The 12,321-nt window shown below is 56.7% G+C and overlaps 2 protein-coding genes across 3 annotated transcripts; one reads left to right on the plus strand and one right to left on the minus strand.

Moving 5' to 3' along the window:
- Positions 1 to 345: 345 nt before the first annotated feature.
- LOC309804314 (uncharacterized protein) lies at positions 346 to 3,117 on the minus strand. The gene is made up of 3 exons (XM_082621658.1): positions 3,036 to 3,117; positions 938 to 1,273; positions 346 to 752 (listed from the first exon to the last, which is right to left on the minus strand). Exons 2-3 carry the CDS (start codon positions 1,218 to 1,220, stop codon positions 364 to 366), a joined length of 672 nt encoding a protein of 223 aa, XP_082477784.1. The 5' UTR covers positions 1,221 to 1,273; positions 3,036 to 3,117; the 3' UTR covers positions 346 to 363.
- A 1,196-nt stretch (positions 3,118 to 4,313) lies between these two features.
- On the plus strand, positions 4,314 to 9,574 carry IRX2 (iroquois homeobox 2). 2 transcript variants are annotated; one of them, XM_082621657.1, is made up of 5 exons: positions 4,314 to 4,638; positions 6,003 to 6,408; positions 6,705 to 7,436; positions 8,254 to 8,329; positions 9,041 to 9,572. In XM_082621657.1, exons 1-4 carry the CDS (start codon positions 4,390 to 4,392, stop codon positions 8,304 to 8,306), a joined length of 1,440 nt encoding a protein of 479 aa, XP_082477783.1. In that variant the 5' UTR covers positions 4,314 to 4,389; the 3' UTR covers positions 8,307 to 8,329; positions 9,041 to 9,572. The 2 variants fall into 2 exon arrangements, with proteins under 2 accessions (XP_082477783.1, XP_082477782.1); XM_082621656.1 differs by having other exon boundaries at positions 8,254 to 9,574.
- Positions 9,575 to 12,321: the final 2,747 nt, after the last annotated feature.

Raw genomic sequence — 12,321 nt, forward strand, 5'->3', positions numbered from 1 at the left:
GCGACGTGTTTCGGTTTTCCAAAAAAAGAAAAGAAAAACAAAGGAAAACGCAGGACCGAACTCTCGCGCTCTTTCTCCTGGTTCTTGCTGTCGCTCGCTCCGCAGTCCCGCCAGGAAGTGCGGGCACAGGAGAACTCGGTTAGGAACACACTGGAAATGTGCCTTATACATTGAAACGACTTAGATTTCACACGTGACTTAATTCGGGGGAACCACGTAAAATGTGTCTCTTTAATCTTAACTGACCCCCCTCCAAATTTACACGCTCCACAATGGCACCTATTTTCCCACCAAACTCTTACAAACTCCCCGGAAGACAAGGCAAAAGGCGGAAAGAGAGAAAGGTCGAGTGAGACTCAGGTTTTATTGAAATGCTCCAGTGTTATTGTCCTTCTTCCCCGAATCAAACCGACGTGGGAGGAGGCAGGTCCGGGAAGCCCGCCGCCCGTCGGTGGCCGGGGACAGCGCCGGGGCCACCGCGGTGGGGACGAGGTGGCAGCTGCGGGCCACAGCGCCCCCTCGCCGCCCGCGCGCACGACTTCGGGCCGCGTCGCCGCTCAGCCTAACCGGCTCCCGGGAGCCCCAGGACGGAGGTGGAGGGCGCCTCGGCCTGCGCCGCCGCCGCTTTCCGGGAAGGACCCGGAGCCCAAGCCCGCGCGCGTTTCTGCCCTTTCCCAGAGCTTGGCCTCCAGGAAACCACAGCTCCTTGAAACGTGCATGTCCACGCCGACTTGTTCTAAAGGCATCGGCCACTGTTGGGACAAGAAACAGAAACGTGACAGTGTTAACCACCACGACGCCCGCTGTTTTTTTTTTTGTTTGTTTTGGTTTTTTTTGAATGCACATCTGGGGCAAAGGGGCGGGGGATCCACCGTAAACCTGAAAGCTCACTGCCCAGGTTAATGGTTCGGTGTGAGCGCGCTTTCCGGGCACTTACCCGGCTGGCCCTGCGCGCCGGCCCTTCTCTTTAAATCCAGCTTGGAGGGCAACTGAAAGCAACAGAAGCCAAGTGTACGTCCGGACCCAGGCGCTCCACAGGCCTGAACACCCTCCACGACCGTGAGCGAAGCATCTAGGTCCCTGCTCTCGGAGAGAGGCGGCCTGGCGGCCCGGGGCGCAGCCGAGCGCTCCCCGCGGTGACCCGAGACGCAGTTCCAGCGAATCCAGGCCACCGTCGCAGGCGGCCGCGCTCCCAGCCACCGCGTCGAGCCTCGACACATACAGCCTGTTCTTTCGATTGAGTTTTTAAAAAGAAGACCCAGCCAACTTTCATCTACGAAAAGGGAGAGTGATTTTAAAAAATCAGAGAGCTTTAAAGCGAAACGGAGTTTACATACCCCAGTAACAATGCTGAGCGTAAGTTTTAATGTCTCTGCGTAGGCATTTTAATTTGCTACAGTCACTACTAATAAAAACGGCGTGTAGGGCGATTCGACTGTTTAATAGCGCAAGGTAGACGGTTTTTATTAGCAGCAGGCAGCAGTACGGAAAATTTAGATTCCAGTCGAGGAGTATAATTGCTGGGGGATAAACACACTCAGAGAAGAGACTGTCTTCAGAATCAGCAGCGCCGAGCTAAAGGCAGAGGGAAGAAGAGCCAGGCGGCGCTTTCTGGAGATGCACCCTGGGCGAGTCGAGACCCTCCAAAGCCACGTGCACATGTCTGGTTATACACTTAATTGATGTCAAAATCGAGTGTATCGGAGCTTAGGCTCCCGCTCCAAACTGGGGATGTTTTTGTAATAATTCGCTGTTTTCTTTTCTGCCCCTGGCAGAGATCAGGCCCAGGAGAGAGGTCGAGGGAGGGGAGGGAGGGCGAGGGGGGGCGGCCCAAATGCTAAGGAGACAACAGCAGGGACTGGTCTTTAGAAATGGAAATACTCAGGCCAGTCTGCCTTGGAGATAAACATTAGACCTGATTTTGTCACTTCAGCTATGTAATTGGAAGCGAACCGAAGGCCTGTAACCTGATCTGTTGCTGTTGATGTTGGTCATCAACGTGCGTCTGTCTCATTTATGGCCTCTTCCCGGCCGAATACCCTCCCAGGAAGACCACAAATGCCCTGGGTCCTGTCAAAGGCATGCGCCACAGGGCTGCTGGGGCCTCTGGCTCTCTCTCCTTCTCTTTCCTTTTTAACGCTGGGATAATTGATTTAAAATATCTGCCCTGAACTGAATTAGGACGTCCTGCTTGGGGTCACAGCATTGTTGAAACTCCCCTGCTGGGTCCTCGCAGCGGCCCAGAGTGTGTGGGAAGTAGTGGGGGAGGGGCGGGGCGGAGGAGGGTGTGTTTGGGGGGGGAGGTGGCGAGTGAGGTGTGGCGGGAGCGGGCTGGGGTTTGTAGGCAGCGTGGGGGGACAGGAGGGAGCGAGTGGTTTGGGGGCTTGGGGGAGAGGCGGCTGGTTAAAGGGCCTGGACCGCACCTGCCGGGAGACACGCACCCGCAGGCCAAGGAGGGTGGGTTCTGCTCAAGCCCGGCACTGCCGTTTACATCTGGTTCCCTTGGAGCTAGGGAAAGACAGACGCACCCTGACGGCCTCGAAGGTTCCGCAGGCGATCAGGCCGCAGACTGGGGCCCTCATGGTCCCCGCGCTGCAGCCGCAGCCAGCAGAGCGGCCGCAGGACGCGCGCACGGCGCCCGCGACCAGAACGCGATAACTCTGGCCACTCTGAGAGCTGCCCAACCAACAGGGGGCCGCGGGAAGGGGGGGGTCTGCGGGCCGGAGCTCCCACCTACCGCGTTCTCCCCCTACAGGTCACCCACCCGAGACGGCCGCCGAGGAAGTGGCACCTGTTGTGTGGGCCACCCCGCCGTATCCGCACACACCCGACCCACCGTGGACCTCCTGAGCGCCACCGGTGGCCTCCCCCCCACCCCGTCCCCCAGCCCCGTCGCCAGACGCCCGCTTCCACTGGCCCGGCCCCCGGAGAAGGTATGGGGAGAAGGGTGTTTTCGAGGGACTGGGAGTCCCAGGGCCCTTTGCTAAGCATCTCGCCGCTGGGCCCTGCGAAGCACTTCCCGAGTCGCCTGTTACCTGAGCTACCTGTGCCGCCGACTGCGCCGCCCGTGCCACCAGCCTGTCGTTTTCTCGTCCCTTCCCGAGTGACAGCGAGGCTTCACGTCGTGCCAGAGGCGGTGTGTCCGGTGACAATCATTCCCCAGAGTGTTTTACAACACAAATCCGAAAGAGGAGTCAACTTATTAAAACAAAATAAAATAAAACCCTTTGGGCTGGCGGCGCCTTCCCGGCGAAGCACTGGAGGCGTGGGCTAAAACGCTTCCTAGAGCAGAAAGTCCTAACACCCCGGGACCGGCTTGCCACTACGGACTTGGGGTCAGAAAGCTCACCTCAGGGCCCTCCTGGCAGTTCGCAACGAAAGTGCCCCGTATCCGGGTCCCGCGGGGACACGCTGGTAGGCGCGGGGCCGGAGACCAGACGCGAGGCCACGCGGGGAGCTTCGCACCGCGCGGCAGGCAGGGTGGACGCAGGGAGGTGGAAGTCAGCGCCACGCACGGCACCCCCAGGAGGACCCGGGCCTCGGGTGCCACACTCCCGCCCCATCACCCGCGGCCCTCGGCCCTGGCACTTGGTTCCTGCGCTCAGTCACCCGGGCGGAGAGGGGGCACGGGCCGTTCGTCCCCCCAGGTGGCAGCCCGGCGGCCTCTGCCGGGTTCTCGCGGGCAGAGCTGGGGGCGGGGCGAGGGAAGGGGGCCAGCGCGGTGGGGTCTGGGGGGGCTGGCTGCGGAAGGTGGGAGGGCGGGTGCCGGGAGTCCGCGCGAGTGGGAGGGGGTGCGCACTGCTCGGCCCCGCCAGGCTGCGGGGCCGCGAGCCGCGGGCTGGGTCTGCGCGAGAGGCGACTGCGCCACAAAAGCCTGCGCGTCCCTACCTCCTCCTCCTCCCTCTCTCCTCCCTCCCGCCGCCCGCTCCTCCGCCCCCTCCCCGGCCTGTCTCCGCCCCTCCCCCGGCCGCGGCCCTGCGGCTGGAGCGGGCAAAGCGGGCGGGGCAGGGGAGGGGGCGGGCGCCCGAATATGCAGATGAGCTCGTGACGGACAGCTCCGCGTTCCAATGTCCCTCGGAAACTCGAGCGCTCCTTCCTCAACTCCTCACTCACGAGTCCAGACTCCCCCAAACCCCGACCGCCGGCCTGGCGCGCGGCTGCGCCCACCGGCTCCGCGCTGCCGCTGCCGCCGCCGCCGCCGCCGCCGCCGCAGCCCAGCCTCTCCCCCGGCCCGCGGGCCGCCCGGGCTAGTGCGCAGGCCGGCCTGCCTCGGCCGGCGGTCCCCGCGCCCGCCGCCGCCGCGCCGCGCCCCGGCCGGGCGTGGATGGAGGGCGCCGCGCGCCCTGCCCGCTGCTCGGCGTGACGCGGGCCCGGCGCCCCGCGCCCACCATGTCCTACCCGCAGGGCTACCTGTACCAGGCGCCCGGCTCGCTGGCGCTATACTCGTGCCCGGCGTACGGCGCGTCGGCACTGGCGGCGCCGCGCAGCGAGGAGCTGGCGCGCTCGGCGTCGGGCTCGGCGTTCAGCCCTTACCCGGGCTCCGCGGCCTTCACCGCGCAGGCGGCCACGGGCTTCGGCAGCCCGCTGCAGTACTCGGCCGACGCTGCCGCCGCCGCCGCCGGCTTCCCATCCTACATGGTAACCGCGCACGGGCGGGCGGGAGGGCTGGACGCAGGACGCCAGGCGCGGAGACACTGATCGCGGCGCTGGCGGAGCGGGGCCGGGGATCCGCGAGCTGGGCCGCGGGGAACGTGCCGTGGGAGGTGGCTCCGCAGTCGCCGACTGGGGTCGCCGCGCTGCTGGCGGGACGAGAGGCCAGGGCAAGAGGCAGGGCGGTCGGCCGGCGACGTCCTGAGCGCGGGCCGAGACTCGCGCTCCACGCCCTTCTCCTCGGCTGCAAGGGTCATTTTCCCCAAGAGCCTGTGAAGTGCGACTCCGCTGGGGTCGGGATGGGATCTGGCCTGGGTGGTCCTTCTTTCAGGCGCCGAAGCTCGGCCAGCAGTCCGGAGCGGGCCGGGGCTCGCTTCTTTCGGCGCGGGGCGCGAGGGTCGGCGCCAATGGGGCCTCCGGGACGATTACCGAGTGTTTAGCATCTACTTGTAGGGGCTTGGGGTCACCGGGGTGGGGAAGGGAGGGAGCATCGGCAGAGGCTCAGGGGCTCGGCCGCCAAGATCTCAGCCTTAATCTGTCCCACAGGCCATGCTTCGGAAAAACGTGTCGGCCGGCGTTTGGCCAGCTAAGTGCCGCCTCGGTCCCCTGCGCACCGAGAGCAGCTCCTGCTTCCCCGACCCGGGGTCGGCCCGCGCTCCTCGGGGTCTGCAGCTGGGCCCGGCCGGGTGTGGCGAAGCGCGTTTTAGATGATGGAGGCCGTAACGGGGGCTTGTGGCCACCTCCCGCGCTCGGTGGAATTCCGGGGCAGCTTTGGAGTAGCTGGGGCCTCGGCGAAGGCTGTAAAAGTCTCGAATTTAAACGTTAAAGGCTGAATTAACATGCTAATTACCACGTATTTGAAGAATTCGAAACGGTTACTGGCTTCTGAGTTGCAAATTGGATTTGCCGAGCTTTAGGGCGGTGAATAGCGGAGCGGGGGCTCTAGGGTAGTTTTTTAACCATATAAGGGCGGGGGAGGGGGAGTAGGTTAGGCAGCGGCACTTAACATCCAGAGAAATTTAGATATCGAGAAACTACCTGTGGGCCTGTGTGTACGTTCGTATTTGTGTACGTCTGTACCGGCGGCCCAGGGACATTTGGGGGAAGATGCGTCGTTTTAGGAAAGTGAAATAGTTGGAAATTTTGATAATAAAACCGTTTCGCTTTTCTTGATCAACAGCTGGCCTTAAATTACCCGCTGCGTCCTTTTGCTCTGTTGCCGCGGGAAGCGCAGCTCTAGCGCCGGAGGCATCGTGGGAAAGGCGGCCACGGGCGGGCGGAGGGGTCGCCTTGGCACTGACGCCCGGCAGGTCCCCCAAGCGATCCGCTCACCAGGCTCTTGTCGGTTGCAGGGTGCGCCCTACGACGCACACACGACCGGGATGACGGGCGCCATCAGCTACCACCCTTATGGGAGCGCGGCCTACCCGTACCAGCTCAATGACCCGGCCTACCGCAAGAACGCCACGCGGGATGCCACGGCCACGCTCAAGGCCTGGCTCAACGAGCACCGCAAGAACCCCTACCCCACCAAGGGCGAGAAGATCATGCTGGCCATCATCACCAAGATGACCCTCACGCAGGTCTCCACCTGGTTCGCCAACGCGCGCCGGCGCCTCAAGAAGGAGAACAAGATGACGTGGGCCCCCAGGAACAAAAGCGAGGACGAGGACGAGGACGAGGGCGACTCGGCAAGGAGCAAGGAGGAGAGTCCGGACAAGGCGCAGGAGGGCACGGAGACTTCGGCGGAGGACGAAGGTGAGAGGGGCCGAGGCGGGCGCAGGGTCACGGGGGCTTTCTTCCCAGGCGGGGCGCCAAGCTGAGGTCAGGGAGGATGAGGCGGGGGGATGGGCGGGTGCTGCCCGCCCGACGCTCCAGGTTCGGGCCTGGAGCCTCGGCCGCCTGACAGCTCCGGGGCCGAGCAACTCCTCCTCGGTGTGCGCGTCCTGGGAGGTCGCGCTCCCTAGAGGACGCGGCTCGGGTTGGGTTGAAGTGAGGGAGCAGGTGGGGCAGAGAGCCCCCGGGTGCCACAGACCGTGCCCGCGCCCCTGCAGGGATCAGCCTGCACGTCGACTCGCTCACGGATCACTCGTGCTCCGCCGAGTCGGACGGAGAGAAGCTGCCGTGCCGGGCCGGGGACCCCCTGTGCGAGTCGGGCTCGGAGTGCAAGGAGAAGTACGACGACCTGGAGGACGACGAGGACGAGGACGAGGGGGCCGAGCGGGACCTGGCGCCGCCCAAGCCCGTGACCTCGTCGCCGCTCACCGGCGTGGAGGCGCCGCTGCTGAGCCCCCCATCCGAGGCCGCGCCCCGCGGGGGCGGCGGCGGCGGCGGCGGCGGCGGCGGCAAGACGCCCCTGGGCAGCCGGACGTCGCCGGGCGCGCCGCCGCCCGCCAGCAAGCCCAAGCTGTGGTCTCTGGCCGAGATCGCCACGTCGGACCTCAAGCAGCCGAGCCTGGGCCCGGGCTGCGCGCCGCCGGGGCTGCCAGCGGCCGCCGCGCCCGCCTCGTCCGGGGCGCCGCCGGGCGGCTCGCCCTACCCCGCGTCGCCGCTGCTCGGCCGCCACCTCTACTACACGTCGCCCTTCTACGGCAACTACACAAACTACGGGAACTTGAACGCGGCGCTGCAGGGCCAGGGGCTCCTGCGGTACAACTCGGCGGCCGCGGCCCCCGGAGAGGCGCTGCACGCGGCGCCCAAGGCTGCCAGCGACGCGGGCAAGGCGGGCGCGCACCCGCTGGAGCCCCACTACCGGCCCCCCGGCGGCGGCTACGAGCCCAAGAAAGGTAGGCGGCCTGCGGCCCGCGGGGCCCTGGGGGAGGGGGCGCCGGCGGGTCCCCGGTTGGTGAGCACCCTCGAGGAGCCGGGGAAGGGGCCGGGGGACCTGTAGGTCTGGCCGGGGAAGCTTTGTCGCTTACACGAGAACAGGAAGAAGACAGGACGTCTTTGGACGGTGGTTCTTGGACTCCAAGTTAGAAGTGAAGGGGTGGTGAGGGCCGAAAGGGGGCGGAGGGCCAGGCGATCCTGCCTCGCAGCGGGACTTGCCGCCTTGTAACTGACTTTTCATTTGATTTATCATTATTACCGTTATTAGTATTCTCGTGACTGCTTTCGTTTGGGCAAACACAAATTGCCACAACATGCAGCAGACAGCTTTCCGCCTGCTGACTGAGCCTAAGCTTCTATGTTTTCTGTCCCTTTATAGAGTCTCAGCTGAATCTCCTCTTCTGCCTTTGGCTGGAAGGAAACAAAACATTCTAGTTCTTCCCAGAGGCCTTAGTTTTTAAATCTTCAAAATAGAAAACGAGAGCCTATTTTCTTTCTCTCCTTTTCTTTATATCGTCTCTGTTGCTCATAATTCAGGCTTGAGCTGATAAGACCTGTAAAAGGAGTCGAGGGGGAGAGAAAATGAGGACGCGGAAACATGAGCGAAGTCTGTCTCAGGCAGCGGTTGTGGAGACAGCGGGCTCCCCCGAACTCCTCGCTGGGCGCAGGGGGCAAGGGCATGGCGTGCGTGGGTGTGCAGGCTGGTGGCTGTGCTGCTGTCTGGGAGACTGATGGCTCTGGGGGTGGGTTCTGACTAACTGCCCCCTCCCCTGACAGATGCCAGTGAGGGCTGCACCGTGGTTGGTGGAGGCCTCCAGCCCTACCTATAGAAGGGCCGCACACAGCAATGCAAGTAAGTGGGCTCCCTGGGGTTCCCCCCTACCCCTTGGGGAGCCTCCCCGAACCAGTTGCCCTGTAAACTTGCTTAATGTGTATTTCTTGCTTTTTGTCACGGGGTTTGAGGACAGAGCATTGCAATCTTCCCTCCCCCCCTTTTTTGTTTTGTTTTGTTTTCCCCTTTAAGTGGGAGGGGATCCGTGCTCTTTTAGAGAGTCGCTCTTTTTCTGCTCAAGTTCTGCTTTACAGAATCACTCCTTTAACTGGAATGTATTTATTGCTGTTGTTTTCTCTTTGGAAAAATATAGATTCTTAAAATCTGGGTATTTGTATGCAATTTGGAACTTTTTTTTGTTTGTTTTTTAACTATGCTAGACCCTTAATAGACACTTGCTTTGATGAGCGAGTGCTCCTGAAACTTGGGGTATCAAACCCCTTTATAGATGATCTTTGTAGAGTCAGACTGGGGAGACATAGAAGGACTAGTCTAGTCTTTTATCAGGCTTGTCCCTATGTCCAGATGGACTAGGTAGGGCTGTGCAGTTCGCCTGGCTGACAGCAGTGACTCAAAAAATACCCACTTTACAAGTAGGCACAATTATTAATCACAGATCTTGAAGATGGGAAAGAGGCAAAACCATTTCAGATGGACTCCTGTTTAGAATATGATGATGTTGGCATGGGACTGAAGGATTTGGGATGATTTGGTCTTTTCCTTGGTCCACAGGTAGGTGTCACAATTGCTTTGGAAAAAAAAAGTCAGCAGGCCATTCTCTCTTCCCAAGTTCATAAATATACAGATAAAAAAAAAATGATCTCTAAATCCGGACCACATCTTGTGCCACTGTAAAAGAGAAGGATCCACAGGGCACTGCCAACCCACAGACTCTATTGGAACAGACTTTTGTTGGACATATGTGAATTTGTTGGCATAGTATAGCTTCCCCAATGTATGTGTGACTTTTGAAAACAATCTTTTTTCTCAGGATATCTTGAATTGATCACTTCATTGCCACGGTATATATTCTATAGGTGTGATAGGATTTACTGTAAAGTTTATTTGTAAAAGATGTACACAGTAGAAATAAAACGTGATTATAGAACTTGAGTACTTAAGAAGTGGAAACAAATTTGATATTTATTTTTATAATGATATAAAGCTTCTAGTAATTTATGCAAGTTGTATTGCAATGGAATCTAAACCTTTTGTAAATAAATTCTGCCTGGTTTTTATTTGAACATTGCTGGTTATATAATCTTTGTTGGTTGTTTAACAAGAATTCTTTACTAATTTATATCTTAAATTGTAAATAAAAGCAAACTAGTCTACAACAGTGTGGTGTCTGGGGCTCATTTGTCCTGGAAGAGTGATGTGGGTAGGGAGTCCTGGTGATAGTAGCCCCTCTGCCCAGGTGATCTGACCTCAGGCTTTTCAATGAAAATGTGTAAAATAATCTCTCCCTTCTCCTGCTCCTACAAAAAGGCAGATGGAAGAGAAGTACACAGCAGGGAGATATGTGTGGTTTTAGGTTATTTATATACACATGCATTGCAAGAAAATTCAGATTCTGTGTTCTGAATATGAAAATGGCTTGTTAGTATACATTTTAAAAGCTTGGCAAGATATAATGATCTGATATGCCTCTGCATTAGGATCCATTTTATATTTATTTCTGGTCTAGGCTTATTGAACCTTCTCAGTAACTAGAGAATTGTGATAACATGGATAATAGTTACACCTTCACCATAAATTATTGAGGGAAATAATTGTTTATTGTAACCTTGGAATTATCCAAATTGGCGTAGATTATTCAGATTTATTGGATGACTTCTTAACTCTCCTTTTCATATAACTCACATTAAACACACGGCGAAAATCTGGGAGGGGAGATTTATTTTCCTTACAGTGACTCTTACCCTTACCCTGGGGGGAAAGAAAAGTTTAAAGAACCTTAGCCTATTGCCTCGTTATTGTGTTACTATCTAATTATAGGACAAGCCTAGAATTTGTAGTCAGGGAACATATTCCCTTTGATTAGTATCATAAAAGCAGCAAAACTGTCACTTTAATTTTCAGCAAAATTATATGGATATCCATATAATATAATTTCAGAAAAGAAATGAACAATCATTTATTTCCTCTCCAAAGATAAATTGAGTGAATATAACTTACGGTTATAAAACAAGAATAATAGCTTCTTAGATTGCCCTTTAATCAATCATACACTTATTTTTCAAGAGGTTCATCTATTTTATTCCATGATTAATAATGTTGCAGCCTGAGAGCATTATTGGATCCCAGCGGGGGTCGTCCCGGATGCTTTTAGCTGCTTTGGAATGGTCAGTTGGGGTTCATTATGGGCTGATATTGAACAATTTATAAAATCTTGTCTAAACATCTGCCAGCTCCGATAGGCCGATGTGTCTGAGGATGGGAAATTGCTGGACCAGTTGATATTGACAAACGGATCTCTCTCCAGTGGCTTTTTGTGCCTTAGAAATTAGTGGCCTCTTGCTGGGGTCTTGTTAGAAAGTGTATTTGAAAGTAATCTTAGATACTTGAGGCAAATCCAGGGGGCTGTGAACTGGTCACAGCGCCATGCCTGTGGGGAGGAACGGTGGGGTCTGACTGCCAACAGAGACGCAGGCCAAGGTTTCGGTTTTCTATTACTTCTCAGGCATTTTGTTGGCTTTGAGTAGATAAGCATTTGGAGGTTAGCAGAAAGCGAATCTCCGGGGTACACAACTATTTTTTTCTCCTTCCTGCCTCTCCTAGTAAGAGACCTTGACGTGTTTGGATCTGAGCTATCTCTTGGCAACAGGGAAGATTTTTCACGTGGGCAGCCTGGTTACTCTGTGGCAGCATGTCTGGAAGAAAACAAATTCGAGTCTGTGGACATAAAAGTGAGGCGGGAGCTCCTTTGCCTGTTTTTGTCTTAGATGAAAGCTTTGTAGAATTACTGTGAAGATAATGATTTTCCCTCCAGATAGCATTTGACATTGCCATACGAAGGCGTTAAGTAGTTTTGCTTTTATTAATATTAGCTATATTTCCTAAATCAGCAGGGAGTACAATGCACATGGCAGCAATATCTGCTATATGCAATATTATAATTTGAATATTTGAAGACTTCAGTGAAAAGTATGAAAGTTAACAATATTTAACAAATTAAGCACTGAAAGACCATGCCCCCAGTGAATATACACACTGAGGGCACTCCATCTCTTAAAGAAGTGTGGAGTGGGGAAGTAGGAAACCCAGGCAAAACTCGATCTCCTTGCACATGTTCAGAAATTGAAGCCTGGATAAAAGCTGTCTCCGTCTGGAACTGAACACACACACACACACACACACACACACCTGGATAAAAGCTGTCTCCGTCTGGAACTGAACACACACACACACACACACACACACACACACACACACACACACACGGCAGCCCTCCGCTCAGGGACAACGCATACCTTTCAGTGGGTGAAAACTCAAAGCAGCACAGGAGATTAGCCCAGGCTAACGAATCTTCTTTGATGTTTATAAGTCCAACAAATTATCAAAGATTTCCATAACTTACCCACCCTGCCTTCCTGACCTGAATTTCTTTCTGGAAAACTTGATTTTGAAATGTGCTCTAAGCACATAAAAGCTGCAGGTGTTTAGCGGGATCTTTTTAAGGAAATGCAGAGTGAGTTATGGTTTCTCCACGCAGATCCTTAGGGAAGACGAGGGAGAAACAGACACAGATAGAGACACAGACACAGAGGCAGAGAGACCCTTCTTAGGGAAGGAAGTTGCTGCGTCTGATTTTTATCTTTTGCTTTAAAATCTAGCTAATCAAACATTACGTCCTGGCCTACGAAGACTTTCGCAGATGGTAGCGGAGGCGGAGGAGAGGGGGGCGCGCAATGGCGAGCACGCGGGGCCTTGGGGACGCGGGCCTGGCCCGGCCTCCCGCTCCTCGGCTGGGATGCAGCCTGCGGTCCGGCCGGCCGGCCTCTACCCCGCGC

Source organism: Mesoplodon mirus (genome assembly GCF_964341445.2).
Source record: "Mesoplodon mirus genome assembly, chromosome: 5".
Lineage (NCBI taxonomy): Eukaryota > Metazoa > Chordata > Mammalia > Artiodactyla > Ziphiidae > Mesoplodon > Mesoplodon mirus.